General features: G+C 51.2%; 1 protein-coding gene across 3 annotated transcripts; it reads right to left on the bottom strand.

Annotated features, from left to right (window-relative positions):
• Positions 1-1,390: 1,390 nt before the first annotated feature.
• Positions 1,391-22,650, bottom strand: IL12RB1 (interleukin 12 receptor subunit beta 1). Of its 3 annotated transcripts, none has more exons than XM_069589070.1 (16): positions 22,404-22,650; positions 21,241-21,303; positions 20,223-20,340; positions 19,656-19,825; positions 18,362-18,501; positions 17,930-17,963; positions 17,075-17,197; positions 16,233-16,315; positions 15,155-15,392; positions 11,731-11,898; positions 10,910-11,047; positions 10,249-10,404; positions 8,413-8,547; positions 7,143-7,248; positions 6,756-6,837; positions 1,391-2,170 (listed from the first exon to the last, which is right to left on the bottom strand). In XM_069589070.1, the coding sequence occupies exons 1-16, from the start codon at positions 22,462-22,464 to the stop codon at positions 2,093-2,095; spliced, it is 1,893 nt and encodes a 630-aa protein (XP_069445171.1). In that variant the 5' UTR covers positions 22,465-22,650; the 3' UTR covers positions 1,391-2,092. The 3 variants fall into 3 exon arrangements, with proteins under 3 accessions (XP_069445171.1, XP_069445169.1, XP_069445170.1); XM_069589068.1 differs by lacking the exon at positions 1,391-2,170 and adding an exon at positions 5,003-6,005; XM_069589069.1 differs by lacking the exon at positions 1,391-2,170 and adding an exon at positions 5,003-6,005 and having other exon boundaries at positions 20,119-20,340; positions 22,404-22,576.
• Between the last annotated feature and the right edge of the window lie 858 nt (positions 22,651-23,508).

Here is a 23,508-nt window from a genome sequence, read left to right as displayed (position 1 = left end):
CGGAGACAGGGTTGGACGGCTGATGCCCCAACAGGAATTGATGGGGGGGGGGCGGTGGGGAGGTCAACGCTGGCCGGAGGGAGAGGCTGTGCAGCAGCGAGGATGGGGAGAGACACCTCCAAGTGTGTATCTGTGTGTGTGTGTGTGTGTGTGTGTGTGCGCGCGCGCGCGCGCGTGTGTGGATCAGTAGCGTCCAACGCTTTGCAACCCCATGGACTGTAGACCCCTAGGGGCCTCTGTGCAGGGGATTCCCCAGGCAAGAATTCTGGTGAGGGTTGCTGTTTCCTTCTCCAGGGGATCCTCCTCACCTAGGGACCCAACCTGCTTCTCCAGCTTCTCCTTCATTGGCAGGTGGATTCTTTACCACTGAGCTACCTGGGAAGCCCGTGCCTGCAAGAGGCGGTGTCAAAGACAAGGAGAATTCTTAGATATGAACCTAAAGCACAAGGGACCAAAGGAAAACGCATAAACTGGACTCCGTGAAATTTAAGAGTTTTCTTTGATAAAGGACACTTAGGAGAGGGAAAAGCCAACTCACGGAATAGGAGAAAAGATTTGCAAATCATACATCTGACAAGAGATTAATATGCAGAATGTATGAAGAACACTCATAATTCGATAATAAAAAGAGAACCCAGTGAAAACTGGGCAAAAGACTTGAATGGACATTTCTCCAGAGAAGATGTAGAAACGGCAATATGCACATGAAAAGATGCTCGCCATCATTAGTCTTCGGGGAAATGCAAATCAAGCCCCCTGAGATACCACTTCACACTCACTAGGATGACCAGACTCAAAAGAAAAAAAAAAAAAAAAAAAACTTGGAAATAATAGATGTTGATGAGAATGTGGGGAAATAAGGAGCCCTCACATACTTCTGATGGCAATGAAAAATGTGCAGGCACTTTGGAAAACAATCTGGCAGTTTCTTAATCATTTAAACATAGAAGTACAATGTGATCAAATAATTCTGCTCCTAGGCATTTACCAAGAGAACTGAAAATAGGTTTTCACACCAACCCTTGTATGCATGTTCATAGCACCTCTAGTCACAATTGCCAAAAGGTGGAAATAACCCAAGTGTCCATCAGTAGATGAAGGGATATAGAAAATGCAGCCCAGCCATACAACGAAATATTACTCAGCCATAAAAAGAAATGAAGTGGGGAATTCTCTGGCAGTTGGTGAGGATTCCAAGCTCTCACTGCTGGCCTGGATTCAATCCCAGGTCTGGGAACTAAGATCTCGCGAATCTTGCAGTACAGGCAAAAAAAAAAAAAAAAAAGAAAGAAAGAAAGAAATGAAGTTCTGATATGCACTACAGCATGGATGAAGCTCAAAAACACCAAGCTGAGTTTCTTTACCAAAGAACAGACACAAAGGCCACATATTATATGATCCCATTTATATGAAATGTCCAGGCAAATCCATAGAGACAGAAGGCAGATTAACGGTGGCCTGGGCCTGGGGGAGTGGGAATGAGGGTGACTAGTCATGGGGTTAGGGTTTTCTTTTGCTGGTGATGGGAATGCTCTGGAACTAGACAGTAATAATGGTTCCATAACATTGTGCATGCCACTGGATTTTTCACTTTAAAAGCATAAGAGGACTTCCCTGGTGGTATAGTGGATAGGAATCCTCGTGCCAGTGCAGGGGACACAGGTTCGATCCCTGGTCCAGGAAGATTCCGCATGCCTCAGAGCAGCCATGCCTGGGAGCCACCACCGCTGAGCCCACCCTCTAGAGCCCTCAAGCCTCAAATGTCCTCATGGCGCAGCTACTGTAGCCTGTGCGTCTGGAGCCTGCGCTCCGCAACAAGAGAAGCCACTGCAATGAGAAGCCTGTGTAGGGGAACAGAGGGTAGCCCCACGTGGCGCAACTAGAGAAAGCCTTTGCACAGCAACAAAGACCCAGTGCAGCTAAAAAAATCAAGCAATCAGTCAATAAAAGGGTGAGGGAATCCCCTGGGGTCCCGGGGTTGGGGCTGTGTGCTTCCACTGCAGAGGGCATGGGTTCGATCCCTGGTCCAGGAAGATTCCATATGCCGCGGGCAACAGCATCCTATGAGCTGCAACTACGGAAGCCCGTGTGCCTAGAGCCCATGCTCTGCAACGAGGGAAACCACCACGATGAGAAGCCTGGGCACCGCGACGAAGAGCAGCCCTGCGCACTGCAATAGAGAAAGCCCTCAATGAAAGGGTGAACAGTGCGGTATGTGGATACAGCCTTAAAAAAAATAAAAGAGGAATGGGCAAAGATGCACAGTTAGGGGAAGGGCATTTCATTTCAGGCCAAGGGCCTGGCATCTGCAGGGTGAGGGTAGGGTCTCATAACAGGCCAGGCCAGGGCTGGTCTGTGTCACCTCCTGCACCCTAGAGATCCCTGATATCCCAGCCCCATCCTGGCTCAAGGGAAGAGGCAGAGACAACATCTCTTTATGACCAAACTACCCAGAGGCTGCTGGAGTGACAGAAGCAGGTTACCTGGGGAGGTAAACTGAGGTGGCCTGTCTCCCTGATGGAAACGTGCATCTTGACTCATGGGGGGATAAGTCTCTTTGTCTCTTGAGACCCTCCACTTCTCCTGCTCCAGAACCTCCCCTCCAACCCCCCACAAACTTAAGAATAAAAACTCTTAGGTCCTCAGGCTGCTGGAGGCTGTGACCTCTATCCCCACCCCCACCTATTCCCCACCGACCACATCTGCCACAGGGCCTTTGCTCCTGCTGTTCTGGCCTCTCTTCACCATTTGGCCCCAGCACCACCTCTTCCAGGAAGCCCTCCCTCACTTCTGTTCCTCGCACTTTCACTTGTCACTCGCCCAGGTTTATTGTAACTCTCTTTGTGATGATTAGATTAGCTTCTGTCCTCCCTACCCAACCAGGAGCCCCTCATGACTAGACCAGTTCTGACCTGTGCAGAACAGGAACTGGTATACAGTAGGAGCTCAAAACTGATTTCCTGAATCAAGGAAGGAAGGAAACTGTGAAACAGGGTCTACCACAGTCTTGATTCCTGGAACTGCTGGGAGCAGCTGAGGAATCAACACTCAGACAAGCCCTAGAATGATGAGGACACAGCAAGTGCTCAGTTAACTCTGGGCCGGGGCTCTGCTAAGTAGGATTGCCCAACCCAAGGAGGTAGGGCCCTCAAGCCAGTGCCCTGAGCCCTCTCCTGTTACACAGATGGGCAAGTAGAGGTCCAGAGAGGAACTTCTTGTGGGTCATTTTCTAGCAGCAGAAACAGAGCTCAAAATGCCTTTAACAACAAGAAAACCAGAATTTTGGGTTTCAGGCATGGCTGGATCCAGGAACTAGGACGCCGTCTCTCTGTGTTGCTGTCCTTTCCACAAGCTTCTCTTCCAGGCATGTTCAACCTTCCCTGAACACAAGCAGGGTGTTCATTTTCTCCATTCATCTCAGCAAGAATTTCCAGTGCTGCTCCATAAATATCAAACTCCTAACTCCATGGACCCAGGGGGTGAGTTTGCCAACTCCAAGGGCTACCTAAGTGGGTGCTGCGCTATTGATGGGTCCCATACTGGGACGGCCAGCATGGGGGCATTTAGCTCCCTGAAGGTTCCACTGTGTACATGTGTATGTTGGGTGAGGGAGAGGGGAACTCTGGACTTGAGGTGGGTAGCTCTGAGCCTCTGGGGGTCGGGTCACTCTGGTCTTTCTCATGAGGCTGCTGACCCAGCATCCTCTCTATCCTGTCCACTTGGTCCTGCCACTGTCCAGGCCTCCTCCTCAGGCTGCAGCCCAGCCCTCAGGAATGAGGAGGGCTGATCTTTAGGAGAGGGTTTATCTAGCGGAGGGCACAGGTTGAGTGCTTGGACCAAGTCTTCTATTTCCCCTTCCAGATGGAGAAACAGAAGACCCCAAAGAAGAAGGGCTCGACCCTACCGGCTGCCACACCTTCTTCACCCAGAGGTCTCATCTTTTGCCACAAAATTCAGTGGTTCTGAGTTTTAATCTCTATCCTGTCCGGGTTTAAAACCGGAAGAGTGTGTTTTGCAAACTCTCTGGGAGGTGGGAAGGGGCTGGGCGGACTGGGCATGGGGGAACACGCGCTGCTGCTGCCACCTGGTGGCCATGGAGGGAATCAGCACCAACTGGTTTAAGAATGAGGGAAGGTCTGGTCGGGAAAGTACCGGAAGCTGTGGTTTCAGGGTGTGTCTGGGGAGTAAAAATTCTGCAGCGGGTGTTCGATGTCAGGATGAGAGAAGAATCCCAGGTCTCCGCCGGAGCCCTGGACAGAGGATGGGGTTGGGGGCAACCAAGTCTCCTCCTGTTATTTATTTATTAAGCCTTAGACACCCCCCGCCCCAGCAGCTTGTGAGGTCAACATGATCATCACTCTTGTTTTATTTATTTTTTAATTTTTGGAGTTTAGGTGAATTTTATTCTAAATGGGGTAATAAAACTGAATAGTAACAAAAGCAGTTAACTATTAAATTTAATTACTGATTCAGTAAGTTTAAAATCCCATCCTTTTGTTTTATTTTTTAATTCTGTCGTTTTAAAACCACTCAATGATTTTTAATATTTAATACAATCAAACCTAGTGAAAGCTCTTTTTATCTAAACCTTTAAAATGACTGGAAAACTAAAACTTAATTCCCATTCATGACTGCATTGCACTCTTTGCTAATGCAATAATCTATATCTTCCTAAAGATGTTGTGGCTTAGAGCAAGGTAGTTTCTTCCTCTCCACCCTAAGTTTACTGAATTTTCTCCTTAGTTTTCAGTTTTTCATTTTCTCCTACAATAACTTCATATTTCCCTTTCAATTTTTCCAGTTCTATGCAAAGCAGCTCTATTTCTGGATTTTCTGGGGTAGCAGCTCCCGAGTGATGCTTAAAAAAAAAAAAAAATCCAAAGCCCTATTAGGTTTCTCTGGTTCTTCGTATATGTCCAGGACCCCCAACTTTTCCAAGTACCTCTGGAACTGCTCAGCAGTTTTGTAATGAGATATAGTGACAGCAGCAGCGACCTCCTCATTTTATTATTTTTTTATTTTATATTTTCACCCCCACTTTACAGGCGAGACATCTGTGGTCAGGGAGGGGCCATCACCTCCCTCAGAATGTTTAGCCTTCTTTCCCCCACATCTGAGTCATCCAAGCCTGGAGACCCTGCAGTGCAACAGAGAATTTAGCACCCATATTCCTATTCAGACAAGATGCCCAGCCCAGGATCTGGGATCAGCCTGAGCCTCTTTGGGGTCCCTTCAGTCTATCCCACACCCACTCAACAGGCCAATCACAGCACCCTGCTCCATGGATGCCAGGTCCTGGCCCTGGGCAGAAACTTCCGTTTCAAGGTGGTTTGCAAGGTTCCCACCATAGGATTGTGGCAGGTGGTGCTGGGCAGAGTCGGCGTCTAGGGAGGGCAGCGGCTCCAAAGCCTGGGGAGTGAGGATGGAGTCTGAGCCACTCGGCCTGGATTAGAGTCTTGTGTGTGTCGTGTGGCCCCAGGCCAGCCACTAGCCCTCTCTGAACCTCACTGAGGCTCACTGAAATAGGTCAACAGGACAGCCATATCGCTCAAGGGCATCACGTGAGTGTCTGGAAAAAACGGGCCGAGTGTGCAGTGAACAACAGCCAGCCGTCCTGGAGGCAGTTGTCAGTCTTCTCTGTAAGAGGAGGCAGCTGTTCCTGCTTCTCCCTGGGAACCGAACCTGGGGGCCTGCCTCAGGCCCCCCAGGAGCAGCAGTGGGGGTCTAGCCACCTGGGCAAGGCTGTCCTCCACCAGACCGTCCTGCCAGCCAGGCCTCAGAGCCCCAGCCTCAGGGCATCCTTGCATCTGCTTCCTGTCCTTCAAGGGCAGCTCTGTGTCCGGGGCTGGCTTAGGGGCACGCAGAGGCAGCTCCATCTTCTCCTTGAGAGTCCCAAGTGTGCCCATGTCAGCTCCCTCGCCTTTTTCCCAGGATATATTCACCATCAGGGCCTCGTGTGGAGACACCTCCTCTGGGAAGTCTGCTGGGCTGGTCCACTGCCAAACCTGGAGGGGAGGGCGGGGTCAAGGCTGTGGGCGGGGCCTTACTGCTCATCCACACAAGGATGGACTGGACCAGGTCCTTTCTGGCTAAATTCTCTAAAATCCTGAGGCCAATTCAAGGATCAATAGGAAGGGCTCCCCATTTCTCTTTGGAAAACTGTCTCTCTTCCTCTGATGAGTGATGTGGTTGGGCAGGGCAGTAGCCCCAGGCTGGTTCTTGCCGACAGCGTGTGATCCTGGCCCAGTCAATCAGAGCATTCCAGCCCCCTAGTTCCAGTGATAGGCTCATGGATGGGCATGCGACCCAAGCTGGGCCAATCAGTGATGGCCCAGAATTTTGCTGCAGTTAATGGGAAAAAGGGATACCCTGTGTCCGCAAGAAGAAGGCTGAGCCTGCCTGGAAAAGAAGCCTGCAGGGAAGCTAGCACCCCAGAGAGATGGAGTCCCAGTTCCTGGATCCAGCCATACCTGAAGCCCACAACCTTAGAAGTTTTTTTTCCATCAGGTTATGTTGTGAAGTCACTTGAGTTCTGTTTCTACTACTAGGAAATGATCCACATGAGGGTCACTTTGGGCTTCTATTTGCTTGTCTATAAAATAGGGTAGGTTTTCTTTTTTTTTTTTTTTTTGAGTCCTTGCACCAGTGGTTTGGAAAGAATAAAATGAGTTAATGCATGGCCATGACTCTTCAGAGTGCTAATCCAGATACGGACCCAATAAACAAGACTTGGAATTAGAAAGAGGGGCCCTTACCTGCTTCCCCTGGCTGCCAGAGAACTTGATGGCAGTGCTGGCACCAGGTGTGGGCAGGGGTGGGCACAGGTGCCTTACAGCCCTGGGGAGAGAGGGGAACTGGTCAGTGCTTCTGTTTGTTCTTACTTTTAAATTGTTCTGATTTATTTTTGTCATCTCCATTAGGTTACAATAAGGGGAGAGAAGATGTGGCTGAGGGGTCAGAGCGGAGGGAAACGGACAGACCCAGGTTGAAATTCCAGCACTGTTGGATGCCCTGGGCCTGACTGTCTGGGCCTCAGTTTCCTCATTTTGAAAGTGGACATAAAAACCTCTTTGGGGTTAACAATTATTATTATTCATACTATCACTATTACAGATCATCTCAGGGGAGGGGGTGCAAGTTACCTGTTCAAGCTGAGGTACCCAAAGATTCCCAGGAGAAGGATGCTCACGAAACTCCCCAAAGATGCGAGGAAGATGGACAAGTCGGACAACTCAGAAACCTGGACTTCTAGGAGCAGAAGAGCTTGGGCTGAGGCAGACACACCTTCTGCCTCTCGTTGAGGGGGGCACTGGCAGGGGCGGGCCCTCCATCCACTCACTGCTGACCCTGGCGCAATGCGAGCCGCTCCGAGCCTCAGTTTCCTCCCCTGGGAAGTGGGGCCCGCCCTGCCCTGTGACTGTGGGATAAAACCCTGCACACACTAAGTGCTCAGGACACCGTAGCGCCAACCACCCACAGGTGGGGCTCGTGCGGTGGCCCCCCTGGACCCAGACCTGCCCACCACACACCTAGTCTGACTCACTGCTTCTTTTATAACCAGATTCCACTGTGAGGACAACAGGTAGGGACTATGGCAAGAACAGGGGTCATTCGGTCCCCAAATCTCCCACTTCCACATGCCCCAAGACAACAGAGCCCACCGACTTCCTTATGCTTGCGATGAGAGATGTTCATTCATATTCATTCATTCCCTCAATAAATACCCACCCCTGCTCTCTCCCTCTCCCCAGTAGCTCCAAGGTTGGGGGAGGCAGAGCCCAGAAAGACACCCCCAGCTGCTCCCAAGGTGTCAGGCCAGGTAGGCGGGGCAATCACAGCTGGAGGGGAGGGGGATGCCCCAGGAGGAAGTCTGGAAGGCTTCCTGAAGGAGACAGCATTTGAGCTGAGTTATGAAGGATGAATAGGAGTTTGACAAGGAGGCCAAACATTCTAGGCAGAGGCCTGCAAGGGCAAGAACATGGGAGTGTGAGAAAAGATTTATGGGAAGAAGATACAGCAGAGGAAGCTGGTGAAGGAGGCGGGAGCAGGTCAGCCTGTGACTTGCTCTTGAGGGAGATTCATGGGGAGCAATGGAAATTTGGAGGGTCAGGGCAGAAATGCTTGTTGATGTGGGATGTGGGGCAGTGCATGCTGGGTGAATACAGGGTGCACCTCCCACCCTCCTCCAATCTGGCTTCCCTGGGGGCTCAGATGGTAAAGCATCTGCCTGCAGTGCAGGAGACCCATGTCCTATCCCTGGGTGGGGAAGATCCCCTGGAGAAGGAAATGGCAACCCACTCCAGTACTCTTGCCTGGAGAATCCTATGGACGGAGGAGCCCGGCAGGCTACAGTCCATGGGGCTGCAAAGAGCTGGACACGACTGAGCGACTGTCACTCACCCCGTCACTCACCGATGGTGAAATGCAGGGGCTGGCTCCAGGCACCCCTCCACTTGGCTGTGTCTGCGCGAACCTGCACCTTGTAAGCTGTGCCAGCCCGCAGGCCTTGGAGGGTGACCTGGGTCTCTGTGGGCTTCACATGCAGCTCTGTGAATGGGAGGCAGCCGTGAGTCCCCAGACTCCCTTTATTCTGGGCTCCGCCCTGGGAGGTGAGGATGGGGGTGGGCACTCACAGAAATTTTGTGGAAAACTCTTCCCTAAATGCACCCATTCACCTCAAGTTTATTTGGAAAACTATTCTTCATCAAAATCTTCAGCAAATGATGCTGTTTTTCTCAAATTCTGACCAATATGCCCTTCCCCCACTCCTAGCCCATCTCTGCCAGCCACAGTGCCTTCTCCTCAGAGCTCCCTAAAGGCAACAGGCCCCATCGTCAACCTCAGGGCCTTTGCACTGACACCCTGGCCACGTTTACCCTTTCCCCGGATGACTACATGGTTTCCTCCCTCACCTCTTTCCCATCTTTCAGGTCAGGGTCAGGGTTACCTTTGTCTAAGTTGTTCCCCGCCCAGTGTCCCCAGCACCTCAGCACACAGTAGAACCTCAACAAGTGTTTGTGGAATGGGCTGACTTAAAAAAAAAAAAAAGCACCTTATAAAAATCTTTAAAATGAGAATACAGTTGGTGGTGGTTGTCCAGAAGAAAAAAATTCCTAGAACCCTAAATCCGTATTCTTTGTAAATATCCAAGAGGACTATTCTTCAAAAGAAATTTCAGGGAAGTCGGTACATTTGGCCAAATGGGCAGTTGGTGCATGAATCTTTAGCAATTTGGCTTTTGGCAAATCAGTTTTCAGCAAATGGGGCTGCTTCTGGCTGTGCCGGAATGCATCGCCAACTCCCATTAGGCTTCATTTATCCCCTCTAAATCTACCTGTTGGAGATGCAAGAGATGAGTGTTCCATCCCTGGGTTGGGAAGATCCCCTGGAGTAGGAAATGGCAACCCACTCCAGTACTCTTGCCTGGAGAATCCCACTGACAGAGGAGCCTGGCAGGCTACGTACAAAGAGTCGGACACAACCGAGCGACTGACAGAGCCTGCAGGAGTGCGCACACTCCCTCCAAACATCACAGGGTGGCCAGACTGGCGGCAGGGTGTCTATGTCTGAATCTGGAGAACCCCTATCCCCCATCCCCCATCCCCATCCCCCAGCCCCCCATCCCCCAGCCCCCCAGCCCCCCATCCCCCATCCCCATCTCCCATCCCCCATCCCCATCCCCCATCTCCCACCCCATCCCCATCCCCATCCCCCATCTCCCCATCCCCCCTCCCCTCCCCTTGGCATCATGCCTTGCCCTGTGCTGGGCATGTGCAGAGAAGGCAGGAAGTAAAGCCACGGTCTTGCTAGCCTGGCCTGTTGCTGCAGGAGATGGATGGGTGAGGCTGTATCTGCAATACTGTGCTAACCAGTGGGAGAATGAGGCTCCCAGTGCAGTAAATGACAGGAAGATCCAGCCTTGGTGAGACCTGCCCTGTACATCCTCATTTCTTTCCCTCTTATGGGGCAGGAAGGGGCACCTGAGTTCAAATCCAGACTTGCTTAACCTTTGGGCAGCTGAATCCCTCTGCAGGCCTCAGTTTCCCCGTCTGTGGAATGGGGACAGTCATTCCTGCTCCGTGGGAGTTGCCATCAGGGCCAATCAAATGATGAGTCCAACTCTATCATTTTATGGGTGAGGAAACCAAGGCCCAGAGAGGGACAGTGAGGTGCCCAGGGTCACACAGCAAGGCAGACCCCAGCCCAGACCCCTTCCTCCCCCAGCCAGGCCCGTGCGGCCTCACCTACCAGACGCTTGGTTGCTGTCCTCCTCCTGGAAGTACACAACGTACTCCTTCAGGACGCCAGGGCAGGTGCTCAGCAGAGATGGTGTCCAGTCCACAGACACCGAATCCTGGCTGAGCTTCCTCACCGACACGTGCTGTGGGCTTCCGGCCGCTGAGGCTGCAATCACAACACAGCCATGGTCACTTCCTAGGGTGCTGGCTCAGCACGTTCTGCCTGCCCAGCTGGTACCGTCCAGAGACCCAGGGAGCCGTGACCACCAAGTCAAGTGGGCCTGGGTTCAAGTCCTCGCCGCACTACTCTGGTACCATCACTTCCCCTCTCTGAGCCTCAGTTTTCTTACTTATAAAATGGAGCAGTGCCTCTTTGGGTGTCTTAGAAGTCGGCTGAGTTGACTTTTTTGGGTTTTTTTTTTTGCCTCTCCATGAGGCATGTGGGATCTGAGTTCCCTGAGCAGGGATTGAACCCACACCCCCTGGAGTAGAAGCAGAATCTTAAGCACTGAACCACCAGGATGTCCTGACTGAGCTGACTTCCAAGTGTCTGGCTCTTGGCCAGCACCTGATAGGAGTAGGTGCCTCTAAATGGTATCGCCCATTCCTTATACCCAAGGACCGCTGCTGAGTCCCCAGCGGAGGCCACCCTGCAGGACTGGGCCACTCACCATTGCCTCCAAAATGGTAGGTGGACAAGACTGTAGACCACGAGGTTAGCTTCTCCGGGTGTGCAGAGGCAAAGATGGCGATGTGGTAACATGCCTTCTGTGCCAGTGCTCCAGATTCTTGGCTCCAGCTGTGAGTTGCTGGAAGGATTAGCAAGGGTCAGGCCAGTAAATAGATTGTGTCCCCACCTTTGCACCTGTGCCATCTACCAGGAACTTTCAGAGCACTCCTACTCATGCCTCAAAACCCTTGCACCAATGTGCCTTCCTCCAGGATTCCTTCGTTTTGCCCTCTCCCAAAGCATCCCCATCTTCTCCAGCACAACTCTTACTCCATGGTGCCAGGGGTGTCTGTGTCCAGCCTGTCTCCTCTGGCTGGAAGCTCTTGGAGGGCCAGGCTAAGACTGAGGATTTGGGGGGACCCGGCAAGAACAGGGCAGAGAGCAAGAGGCTGCCTAGGCCATTCACCACCCCCTCTTTCCCTCCAGAGGCCTCATTAATTTGCCACTAGCATCTTGCTAGTTGCCACCTTTCCTGGCACCAGTGAGTGTTTAACAAACACCCTGGGACGTGAGACTCATTTCCTGCCAGGGTGCAACCTGCCCAGGGCTGAGCCCTGGCAAACCAGGAAACTGGCAGCAGGAAACTCCAGACTTGCGTGAGTAGGAGGGTCTGACAGGTCTTGGCCTGTCCCCACTTCTGTGTGACCTTGAGCAAGTAGCAAGACCTCTCTGGGCCTCAGATACCCCACATGGAGGATGCCTGTAAGTTTGAGTTGACTGGGAGCTCTAATGGAGGATGCAGGGTAACCAATACTACCGTACCCATTCCAGCAGCGTCTGCGTCCTGGGGTGCCGTCAGGATGCAGGCGGCAAGGTTCTCCTCCTGGCCCTGGAGCTGCCACTCAATGCAGTACCTCATTCCCTGGGCCCGGGCTGGCCAATGTATGGTGGTCCCGTTGGCTCCGGCACTGATATTCAGAAGCCCTGGTTCTGGAAGAAAACAAGGGCGGCACATCAGACCCGCGATCTTATGCCCCGCCCCCAACCACCCACCCAAGGCTCTGAGAGCCCATCCCACTCTCCTGACAAACTCTAACCCCCAGGGGGCCGGGAGTGTTTGGATCTGACTCTGTCTCCCCACGCTGGGGGCTGCCGAGTTGAGGGCTGAGCACCAAGGGGACAGCAGCAGCCGTTTGAATGAACCGAGTCCTCCCCCAGCCTGACCACGTTTCTCTGCCAGGATGCCTACCATCAGAGCTCCCAGTGCTGCCACTTCTACCCTGCCAGGCTGGTTAGCAGATGCTCCAGCAGATGCCTGGCCGCCCACCACCCGCCTCGCGCTGCAGCAGTGGGTGGCTTGGTGGTGGAGGGCCTCCTCGTCGGACCAGCGCTCAGAGGACACACCCACTCAGCCCTCTGGGGCTCATCTCTGCCACTCCCTACAACAAGGGTATCAGCACCAGGCTGAGAGTTGGGTACTGCTTCCAGTTCTAGAGAGAGCAGCTATCATTGATTGAGTTCTGACTGTATGCCTCAGGCCAGGGCTGTTTTACAGTCACCATGATCAATGATATAAATCATATCAATATCATGCCGCATCATATCAAATTATATCAATGATATGAAAACTGAGGCTCAAAGACAGAGAGCCACCAGCTCAAGGTCACATAGCAAGGCCATGGCCCAAACCAGACGAGGAACTGACAGACTCTCTGATGTGCCACCCTGGCAAGTGGCTGCATCTGTCTGAGCCTCAGTCATCCCATCTCTGAAATGGGCATCATCATAACCACCCTACTGGGTGCTCAGCAGAATCATGAGTAAGGTGAAACAATCAGGGCACTTATCTCAGGCATGAAATTTAAGGAGGTGTCAAAGAATTCGGTTATCAGTATCAATGCTCTTTTAATGTAATATTTTTTAAAGACAGAAATGAATGGAAAAATATGTACTGAGTACTATTCAGGGTTGCCAAACAATGGAAACAGCTTAAATGTTCATCAGTGGAAAAACAGATAAAGGAAATGTGGCCTGTCCACACAGCGCAGTATTTCTCAGCCATAAAAAAGAATGAAGCAGGACACGCGATACAATGTGGTTGAATCTTGGAGACATCAGGCTGAGTGAAAGAAACCAGACACAAAAGATCACAAAGCATGTGATCCGTTTCTATGAAAAAGCCCATGAAAATCCACAGAGAAAGGAGAGCAGTGATCATCAAAGGCTGGGGGAGGGCATGGGAAGGCACTGCTAATGGGGACAGGGTCTCCTTTTGGGGGTGATGAAATGTCTGGAACTAGATGAGGTGAAATGCTGTGAATACGATTAGTGCGCCAAAATGTGCTTGTTAATATGGTTCATTTTGACATGTGAACCTTTCCTCAATAAAATGCGTATGTACATACACATAAATCTTGATTTTTAAAATTTTAGATTAATTTTTTATTGGGGGTAATGCTGGTTTATACTGAAGAAGGCAATGGCACCCCACGCCAGTACTCTTGCCTGAAAAATCCCATGGATGGTGGAGCCTGGTGGGCTGCAGTCCATGGGGTCGCTAAGAGTCGGACACGACTGAGCGACTTCCCTTTCACTTTTCACTTTCATGCATTGGAGAAGGAAATGGCAACCCACTCCAGTGTTCTTGCCTGGAGAATCCCGGGGACGGGGGAGCCTGGTGGGCTGCCGTCTATGGGGTCGCACAGAGCCGGACACGACTGAAGCGACTTAGCAGCAGCAGCAGCAGCAGCTGGTTTATAATATATGTTTCGTGAGTACTACATTATATTTCAACTTCTGAATACCCTACTGTGTGCTCACCACAGAAAATTTAGTTTCCGTCTGTCACCATAGAGTTGGTCCTCTTTACCCCTCCCTCCCCCGTCTCTTCCCCTCTGGTAACCACTACTCTTTTCTCTGCCCATGTGTTTGTTTTGGTTTGCCCATTTATTTATTTGGGTGGTCAGTTAGTTTGGTTTGTTGGTTGGTTTTTATATTCCACATCTGAGAGGAATTGTAGCGTATCTGTCTTTCTCCATCTGACTTATTTCTCTAAGGCTAATACGCTCCAGGCCCATGCCTGCCGTCACAAAATGCCAACATTTCACTGTTTTCACGGCTGAGCAGTTTTCCACTGCATACATGCACTGCGTCGTTTTGCCCCTTTGATGATCATTTAGGATGTTCCCATATCTTGGCTATTGTGAATAACGCTGCAGTGAACATAGGGGTGCATGTATTGTTTCCAATTATGTTTTTCTTTTCTCTGGATAAATACCCACAATTGCTGGATCATATAGCTCAGATGGTAAAGAATCTGCCTGCAATGTAGGAGACCTGGGTTTGATCCCTGGGTTGGGAAGATCCCCTGGAGAAGGGAATAACTACCCACTCCAGTATTTTTGTCTGAAGAATTCCATGGACAGAGGAGCCTGGCACGTCCATGGGGTCGCAAAGAGTAAGACACGACTGAGCAACTAACACTTTCACTTTTCATGGTAGTTCTAGTCTTAATTTTTTGAGGAATCTACATACTGTTTTCCCTAGTGGCTGCACCAACTTACATTCCTACCAATAGCGTGCAAGGATTCCTTTTTATCCACATCATCGCCATTTATTTTTTCATTTATATGTAAATATATGTATATATTTAATATATGTATGTGCCTGCGTGCATGCTAAGTCGCTTCAGTTGTGGCCAACTCTGTGACCCTATGGACCATAGCCTCCCAGGCCCCTCTGTCCATGGGATTCTCCTGGCAAGAATACTGCAGTGGGTTGCCATGCTCTCTTCCAGGGGATCTTCCCGACCCAGGGATCGAACCTGCATTGGCAAGCAGGTTCTTTACCACTAGCACCACCTGGAAAGCCCTTAATATATGTATGCCTGTATATAAAGTGAACAAATTGCCTAGATTTTAAATGAAGACAGGATCAACCCTGTTCTTGTACAACCCTGCCTCATTTGACACTCTGATCCTGCCCCTGGTCCCAATAAAACTTTATTTACAAAAGCAAACATTTGACCTGAGCTGTAGTTTGCCCACGAGATTATTTTTTGAACTATTACATTATAACACTATGCCTTTTTAAAAACACTATGCATTTTTGATTACTAAGTTTTGATACGCTCCTAAATTAGACACCCCCTTAAATTTTTGTGCTTCGCTTGCCTCCCCTAGTCTGGCTGAGGTTCAGAGTATGTGCTCAGCTCCAAGGGGCCCTCCTGCCACCCAGCCAAAGGCACCTGAGTGGATGCAGGCAGGAATGCGCCATGTCTGATTGGGGCCGAGGCCAAAGCGATTCTGGGAAACGATGGTCAGATCGTAGGCAGCACTCGAGAGGACGAGCTTTCTCTTCAGGCGCAGAGTCTTCTTGGCCCTGGTCTTACATGGGCAGGACAGCATGTGGAGATGGATCTTGTAGGTCACCTCCATGCCAGGGTCAGGCCCAAGGCAGCCTTCTGGAAGCTCCAGTTGGGGCAGCTGTTATGAGTGTGAGAGATGGTTTTCTGGGGACCTGAACATGCTCCTTGTCCCCATGGGTTGACATCAGGATTCAACCCATGAACACAGACTCATCCACAGGCCCAGGTGATGACTTGAGCAAAAATTTACAAACTAGTAAACCTCAACGCTGGCAAGACTGTCGGGAAACTGTCTCTTTCACTGATTGTTGGTCTGGGCGAAGGGGGAAATAATTTGCCAAAACCCAGTAAAAGCCAGGAAAAAAAAAGTTTCCATCTTTGAATCCAATTACCTCAAGTCTGGAAATTTTTTCTAAGAAAAAGGATTCAACTTATAGGAAACCTAGGAAGAGAAGGAGCTTCCCTATAACTTTACTGTGACAGGTCACTGGGGATCTGGCTGAATCAGTTATGGTGAAATCAGGGGTTGAAACATATGTTTTTGCCCTTGACTCAGGCAGGAGACTTTCCCTCTGTACCTCAGTTTCCTTCTCTGTAAAATAGGTACATTTGACTTACATACTTAATGAGTTGTTTGGGGGACTTCAAAGAAATTATCTCCCATCCAGACCAACTACAGTCAACTACTTCCTGGCCTCCCAGCTTCCACCTGAGCCCCCCACAATTTATTCTCCCAATGGCCACCCCAGGGAGCCTGCAAACACCTGAGTCCAGCCATATTCCTCAGCTCACACACCTACCATGGCTCCTGATTACCTTCAGATTTCAACCTACAGTCTTTCCGGTCTCAGTCACCTTCACGGTTTATCTCCCTGAGCTTTACACATTTCCACTCTAGCCTCTGGTTTCCTTCTCCCTCTTCCCAGGCTAGCCCACAGCCCAATGACAACCCTGTTACCTGCTCATGCAAGGTCACCTGCCTCCTCCCATCTGGGCAAAGCTGCTCTGCTGAGAACCTCACCTCAGCCTGTGGAGGGGTTTCTGCAATGAGACAGCAAGATGGTGACACTGGGGGTGGTGCCCTTGCTCACAACCTCCTGCAGACCCTGGATGGAGACATGGGGGCCTTTTCCCTCCCTCCCATGAAACACGGGATTCCATGAGTTACATAGTTTTCAGAATCTGCAAACATGGAGATCCACCTCATGAGGGTGAATATACTTGATGCAATTGGCTAAAAATGGTTCAAATGGTCAATTTCATATCATGTCCTTTTCCAAAATACTACAGATTTTTTAGACAAATCTGGAAACAACGACTGGAGCTGTTTCCCAGGAGATACACTCTTGGGATGGCAGGAGGAAGCTCCAGTTCAAAGGGTGGGGGCCAAATATTGACAGTCACCCCATCTCTCCCTTGCACCCCCACCTTGGGCTACATCTCCACTCTGGAACTGCCCAGGCTCCAGCTTCCTGTGTTGTTTGGGAAAATCCATCTTCACAACACAGCTACACGCACCCATCAGCTCCCTGTTCAGCTTTCAGAGAACAAACCCCACCAAACTAACCGGAAGGAGAGAAGGACTGAGAAATGTTTTCTTTTTAGATTACGGGTTGGCTGCATTTTATAAAGTGAAACTCGTTCACTGCCCTGTCACCTGGCACCAGTTTTCCCTAATTTCTCCTGCCACCTTGTTTCTAACGCCCATCACCTTATTGCTAACACTCACCACCTTACTTCTGATCCCACTACCATCTTTCAGATGCTTGTCTCCCTTCCTGTGGCCCAGGGTTTTCTCACCAGGGGGGATGCACACAGGGCTGCTCCAGCTGCTCCAGGGACCTCCGGGGACCCCTGGCCCCAGACGCCGCCGCAGCTGGAATTCCTGGGCCATGTCCATCTCCAAGGGGCAGAGGCATGACTCTGAGGAAAAGCAGAACAATCTTCAGGCCAAGGGCCTGTCCCACAGCTAGGAGTTCCCAGGGCTTGGGATGGTCACTTAGCCACTATGTACACATTAAGCACCAACTGCATGTGCACTTATTGAGCATCAATGGTGTCCATGCACTTATTGAGTGCCAACTGTGTTCATGCATTTATTGAGAGGTAACTGCGTGCCAGACCCTGGGGACAAGGACAGTCAGAATAGGCCAGGTCCTGTGCTCTGGTGCCTCAAGGATCATCCACTTCTTACACTGTCTGGGCTTTGCGTCTCAGCAATACCATTCCTTGGGATGTGACCTTGGCCTTATTGGGCTTCTCAAGCCCAAGCCTATGTTTCCTCCCCTGTGAAATGGGAATCATCCAGTATTGAACTACAAGGGGGCATAAACAAGTCTATAAAGAATTTAGCACTGGGCCTACGACACAGAGGGGGCTTCTCCAGTGGCTCAGCAGTAAAGAATCTGCCTGCAATGCAGGAATTGCAGGAGATGCAGTTTTGATCCCTGAGTTGGGAAGATCCCATGGCGGAGGGCTTGGCAATCCACCCAGTATTCTTGCCTGGAGAATCCCATGGATGCAGGAGCCTCGTGGGATACAGTCCATAGGGTTGCAAAGAGTCAGACACAACTGAAGCGACTTAGCAGTAGCACACAGTGGGTGCCTAATTAATGCTAACTTGCTGCTGCTGTCATTATTCATTATTATTCTCACCAAAGCCAGCATCATCCTGACGTCCACAGTCACCCTAAAATGAGATCATATTTATACATGATTTTACATTTGGTGTTGAAAGCATTAGTTAGCTCTTTTGAAATCTTCAACAATTATTTTGCTAAATGCCACATAGAGCCCTGGATTGGATCTGGGAACAGTGAGAGGACATCCTTGCAAAAGCAAATGAAGGATTTCCATGGTGACCCCGTGCTTAGGAACCCGCCTTCTAACTCAGGGGATGCAGGTTCAATCCCTGGTTTGTGTGAGCAAGGGCAGTCATAATCAGATCTTCAAGTCAGAGGCTAACTATGGGGCAAGAGTGGAGGCCAGGTGGAAGGGGTGATAGATACAGAGACTGCAAAGCTGATGGGGGAAATGTGAGGGGGCCGGGTGCCCTGTGCAAACCGCTGATCTGGGGAATAAACTCACCAGCTTCCACGGGCTGCCAGGTGTGCGGTGCCGGAACTGTACCTCGGCACCATCCTGGCGGGCTGGGGTCTCCCACTCCATACGCAGCTTCCCTGCTGACTTGGACACCTTGATGTTTCCTGGGGGAGGGTCGTATTTAACTGGAAGCAGAGGTGGGGTTTGGGGAAGGGAAGCAAGTGTGTGTGAGTTGTTGGTTCTGAAAATCCCAGAAAACCTGCACGTGATCCTCCTGGTCCAGAGAAAGCCCCAAGGCCCACCCTAGCAAGACACCTCTACGCCTGGGGTTCTATGAGTCAGGGTCAAGATTTATACACAGGATCCTGTTAGTAAAAATATCTTTAAAATATTAATACTCATTGCTGGCAAAGCTCTGGTGAGACATACTTCTGTAAATTGCTGATGAGAGGGTAATCAACTGGTTCTGTGTTCCTGGAGGACTACTGGGGAAGTCTTGCTAACCTTTTAAACTCACTTCAGGGAGCCTGACCTAAGGAGAGACATCTGTCACCCTTCCTGTCTTTTGGTCATATGGTGTTTGATTCTACCTCACGCCCTTGGCACTTGCTGCCTGGTCCACACTTCCCTATTTTTATTCCTGCTGGACCTTTTTCATCCTTCAAAGACTCAGCCTGAACCAGGGGCCTTCCTGATCTGCCAGCAGTATCTCATCATGTGTAATGGTCATGCCCTGTCCATCACCCTACTTGAATCTGGGCTCCATGAAGCAGGGATAGGGTTGGGATTCGGGTGAGGAGAGTGAGGCAGGGTTGTACAAATACAGGGTCAGAGCCTCTCTTTATTTAAAATCTTGATATTTTGTTTGTCATGGTTTCATTTTTTTTTTTGCATCAATATCGATTTTTTTGAACATTGAATCATGATACCGTTTATCTTGACTACTGAGATTTTTCACCACTGCCCCTCCTTAAATTTTGTGGCCAAGGAGGGTGCCTCATTCACCCCTCCCTCACAGTGGCTGCTCAATACATCTAAACCAAGGGTGTGTTGTTGGTTAACAAAAACAGATTTTAAAGACCCAACAGGATCTTGGGAGCATTACGGTATCAAGGAGAAACCAGAAGCTACCTAAATGTCCAGCAGTAGGGGATCGGTAAGGGGCCCATGAAAGACTCTGCCAAGTCATAGGGCAGTGTTGGATGGGAAAACAGCTGGCACTATCCAACCCCTTGCCAGAGACCCAGAATCCCCCGCACCCCGGCTCAGGTCTTGGCTTGGGGACCAGAAGCTTCTCTGGGTGAGGAGAGGGTCGTGGGGAGGAGAGCAGGGTGCTGACCCGAGCTGTAGAGGTTCAGGGTAACATTGGGGGACTTCTCTGTCCGGTTGGCGGCCCGGGATTCCACCCAGAGAGTGACATTGTGGAGCACGGATATGCCATCCTGGTCGGAGAACTGCAGCTTGGTGGCTGAGCCTGTGGCAAAGAAGCAGCAGCGGCCAGACTGGAGGCTGCAGGAAGGAAAGTGTTGGTGCTGAGTCTCGGCGGCCGCAGTGGATGACGTGCATCACATCCCACGGTCCTTTCCTGCCCCTTTCACCTCCCCTCCCCAGCCTGGGGGCTTCTCGGGGATCAGCCTGGGACTAAGGGTGTTAGAGGACCCCAGAATCTCCTAACAAGGCCTGTCACGGAGGGAAGGAGGAAATGCATGGGTGGATGAGTGAATAGAAGTATGAGTCAGTGAGAGGGCGAGGGTGAAGGAAGGACAGAGGGGTCCTAACTGCTGCCCAAACTGGGTACCCACCTTGCTGAGCGCCCACAACACAGAGCCACAGCTGAGGCCCAGGAAGGGGCACAGATCCTGAGAGCAGAGGCGGGGATTGGTGGAGCAAAGGGTAGGGTCCTCACCAGCATCTGAGGAAGTGGCTGACTCCAGCTGCAGGGCCCTCATACTCCCAGGAACATTCATAACCAGCGCTGCTGGACAGCCGGTAGCAGCTCAGGGCCTGGGGGCCTGAAGCTGAGCCTGGAGGTTTGAGAACAGGCTACCGTGTCAGGGAGGGGGCGTCCCCAAACTGACACAACTCAGGGAGGTATCTTCGTGACACTTATGTAACCCAGTAGGACCTCAGCTTTAACGCGCTGTGGCTTCCAGCACCTTCCACTGCCCTTCCCACCTGTCTCCTGCCATCTCCACAGCACTCCCTGCTCCAGCCACTTCAGCCTCCTCCCTGGTGTTCAAACATATCAGACTCGCTCCTACCTTGGGGCCTTCGCATGGGCTGTGCCCTCTGCCTGAAATGCCCTTGCCCCAGATCGTCACATTCCAATTTCTCCTTCAGGGTCACCGCCTCAAACACTAGGTTATTTGAAGCAGTCCCTTCCCTCTCCACCTCCCATTCTGCCTGTTTATTTCATGGCATATCACTATACACAGGATACGCATTAGTGTGACTGTCGTCCGCCCCCTGCACTAGGCTGTGGCCCCAGGAGGACAGCTGGGTTCGCAGCTGATTCCTTCACATCCAGCACCGTGTCTGCACATAGTAACTGTTCAGTAAATATTTCTTGAACAGAAGAATAGATGAAATGCCTACCCAGGGGCAGATTAGTGAATTTGTTATAAGCATGAATGTTCCAGCAATGCTTGCTTCGGGGGAGGCAAAATGTTTAGCAGCTGCTTAACCCCCATGCCGACCAGTCGGGACAGACACACTCCTGTGACTCTGCTAGGGGGCAGACAAAGCTTACAGAGGTGGAAGACTGCACTGAGTTTGATGAGGACAGGCTGTCAGGATGTCAGGTCAGGGCTCCCAAGACCCCAGTCTTTGGCTGAGCAGGAAGGAGCTAAGGGATGGGCTGCTAGGGAGGAGTCAGTCAAAGCCCAGCAGCAGCCCTCCCTCCCACGATGGGGAACGGCCCAGACCTGAGTCTGCATCTGGGTATGGTGGGTTCTGAAAACAGCATCCGACGGTACCGCAGGCTTCAGCTGCAAAGGCAATGAAGAAGTAATGGCAGTCTCAGCCTTTCACTGCTGACGGAGAGGCACTCACCCAGGGATCATCCGCACACCTGTCCACTTTCCCATCTATGCACACCCCACCCATCCATCCAGCTTTCTACCCATCCGGCCATCCTCCCATCCACTTATCTATCCATCCAGTCATCTATCCGTCTTTCCATCTACCCGCACGTCCATCATCCATCCACCCACCCACTCACCTGTCCATCCATCCATCCATCCACTCACCTGTCCATTTACTCACCCACCCACTCATCTGCCCAGCCATCTGTCCATCCATGCACCCATCTGCTTCTCAGGCTGCTCTTCTAAAGCTACGCGGTGTCCTCTGCCCCCTCCCTTTTGCTGGTCTCTAGGCCTGCCTGACCTCCAGAAGTCCCAAAACCTTGCTGATCTCCAGCTTACAGAGAGGGCAACTGAAGCACAAGGAAGTTATCCAAGTTTATGGAACAGCAGAGTTGGGATGAGAGTCCAAACTTGGCTCTTAGAAAGGGCTGAGTCCTTTCCCGTTGGATTCCACAAGATGGAGAGAGAGTATGTATGTTACATACGCTAGACACATATCTATTATATACAGACTTGCTCTTTATCCCTTCCTTAGCTACTCCTCACCAAACTCTGGCAAGTGGGAAAGATTCAGAGATTTAGCCCACTCCACCCTGGTAGCTCAGCTGGTAAAGAATCTGCCTGCAGTTCAGGAAACCCTGCTTCGATTTCTGGGTCAGGAAGATCCCCTGGAGGAGGGCATGGCAACCCACTCCAGTATTCTTGCCTGGAGAAGCCCCAGTGGCAGCAGAGCCTGGCGGGCTACAGTCCACGGGGTCACAAAGAGTGGGACACGACTGAGTGACTAAGCACAAAGTACAAAAGACAAAATCCAGACGGGAGAGGAAACGCCCAAGTCTGACATTAGAAGTCCTAATTACTAATGTCCCATTTGACAGAGGGAAAGACTGAGGCACAAAGACACGGAACAAACCCTGGAACCGAGGCCACTAGCCCTCCACGTACACACAACCCCACCACCCCCAACAAGAAGAGGTGAATTGTCAGGGTAGGGGACTCACCGCCCTGTCTGTGGCACAAGAGGAGAAGGAGGGCAACCAGCCTGAACCCCCATTGTCCCATCCGGTCCTTGAAGAGAGCAGTAGCCCCAGATGAACTTCTGTGCTGCCGGTGAGGCCCTAGGCACCAGGTCCTTCCTCACCCAGGAACACGCTGAAGCTGATAAAGAAAGACTAAAGAGATTAAAAAAAAAAAAAGTTATGAAACACAGCCCCTCCCAGGGCAAGTCAAAGTGAAAGAGAAACCCAGGAAGTCAGCTTGGGGGTGGCGGCCTCATCTAGGCTACAAACCCACCTGAGCCCTAGACCTTGAGCTCGACCCCCTGAGGGTCTGGGGTCTTCTCTGCTGGCTCCAGACGGGAGCCGGACACCAGGTGAGAGCCCCGTCAGTGGCCTGGGCCTCTGTGTACTTGGCCAGGTCTCCAGCCTTCTCTGAGAGAAGGCAGTGGCAGCCCACTCCAGTGTTCTTGCCTGGAGAATGCCAGGGACGGGGGAGCCTGGTGGGCTGCCATCTCTGGAGTTGCACAGAGTCGGACACGACTGAAGCGACTGGGCGGCAGCAGCCAGGCCTCTCTGGCCCACTTCTGAGATCCAGGAGCTCAATGAGAGGCCTGAGGCCTTTGGACGTCAGAGTCCACTCTCCCGAAAAATTGTTATGAAGTGCATTCTGTAGGCTGGACTGCTCTCCCCACCAAATGTCCACCTCATCATTTCCCAAACTCAAACCTCAGGGCACCCTGGGCCCCGTGTCCGAAGAATTCCCTTGTTTCCTTCAGATTCGACTTAGCCTTTTCTCTATGTCTGTCTCTGGGCCAGAGACAGGGAGGCTGGGGACGGGGGTCGGGGGGTTTGGCTCAGTTTCTGATCTTCTCTCCCCACTGTCAACAAAGGTCCAGAATGTCCACGGGAAAGAGCTGTTTCACGCTACAAAAAGTGGATAGCACTCCCAAGCAGCATCCTGAGTGGAAAAAGTCAGACCCAGCAGCCCACATGTTGTACGAGTCTGTGTATATGAAACGTTCAGAACAGGTAAATCCAGAGTCAGAAGGTAGGATGATTGCCAGGGGCTGGGGGAGGGGATGAGGAGTGACCGTTCACGGGGATGGGG

This window comes from Ovis canadensis, chromosome 5, assembly GCF_042477335.2.
Source record: "Ovis canadensis isolate MfBH-ARS-UI-01 breed Bighorn chromosome 5, ARS-UI_OviCan_v2, whole genome shotgun sequence".
Lineage (NCBI taxonomy): Eukaryota > Metazoa > Chordata > Mammalia > Artiodactyla > Bovidae > Ovis > Ovis canadensis.
Note: the sequence above shows the minus strand (reverse complement) of the source record. Positions and strands in the feature narration are given on the sequence as shown.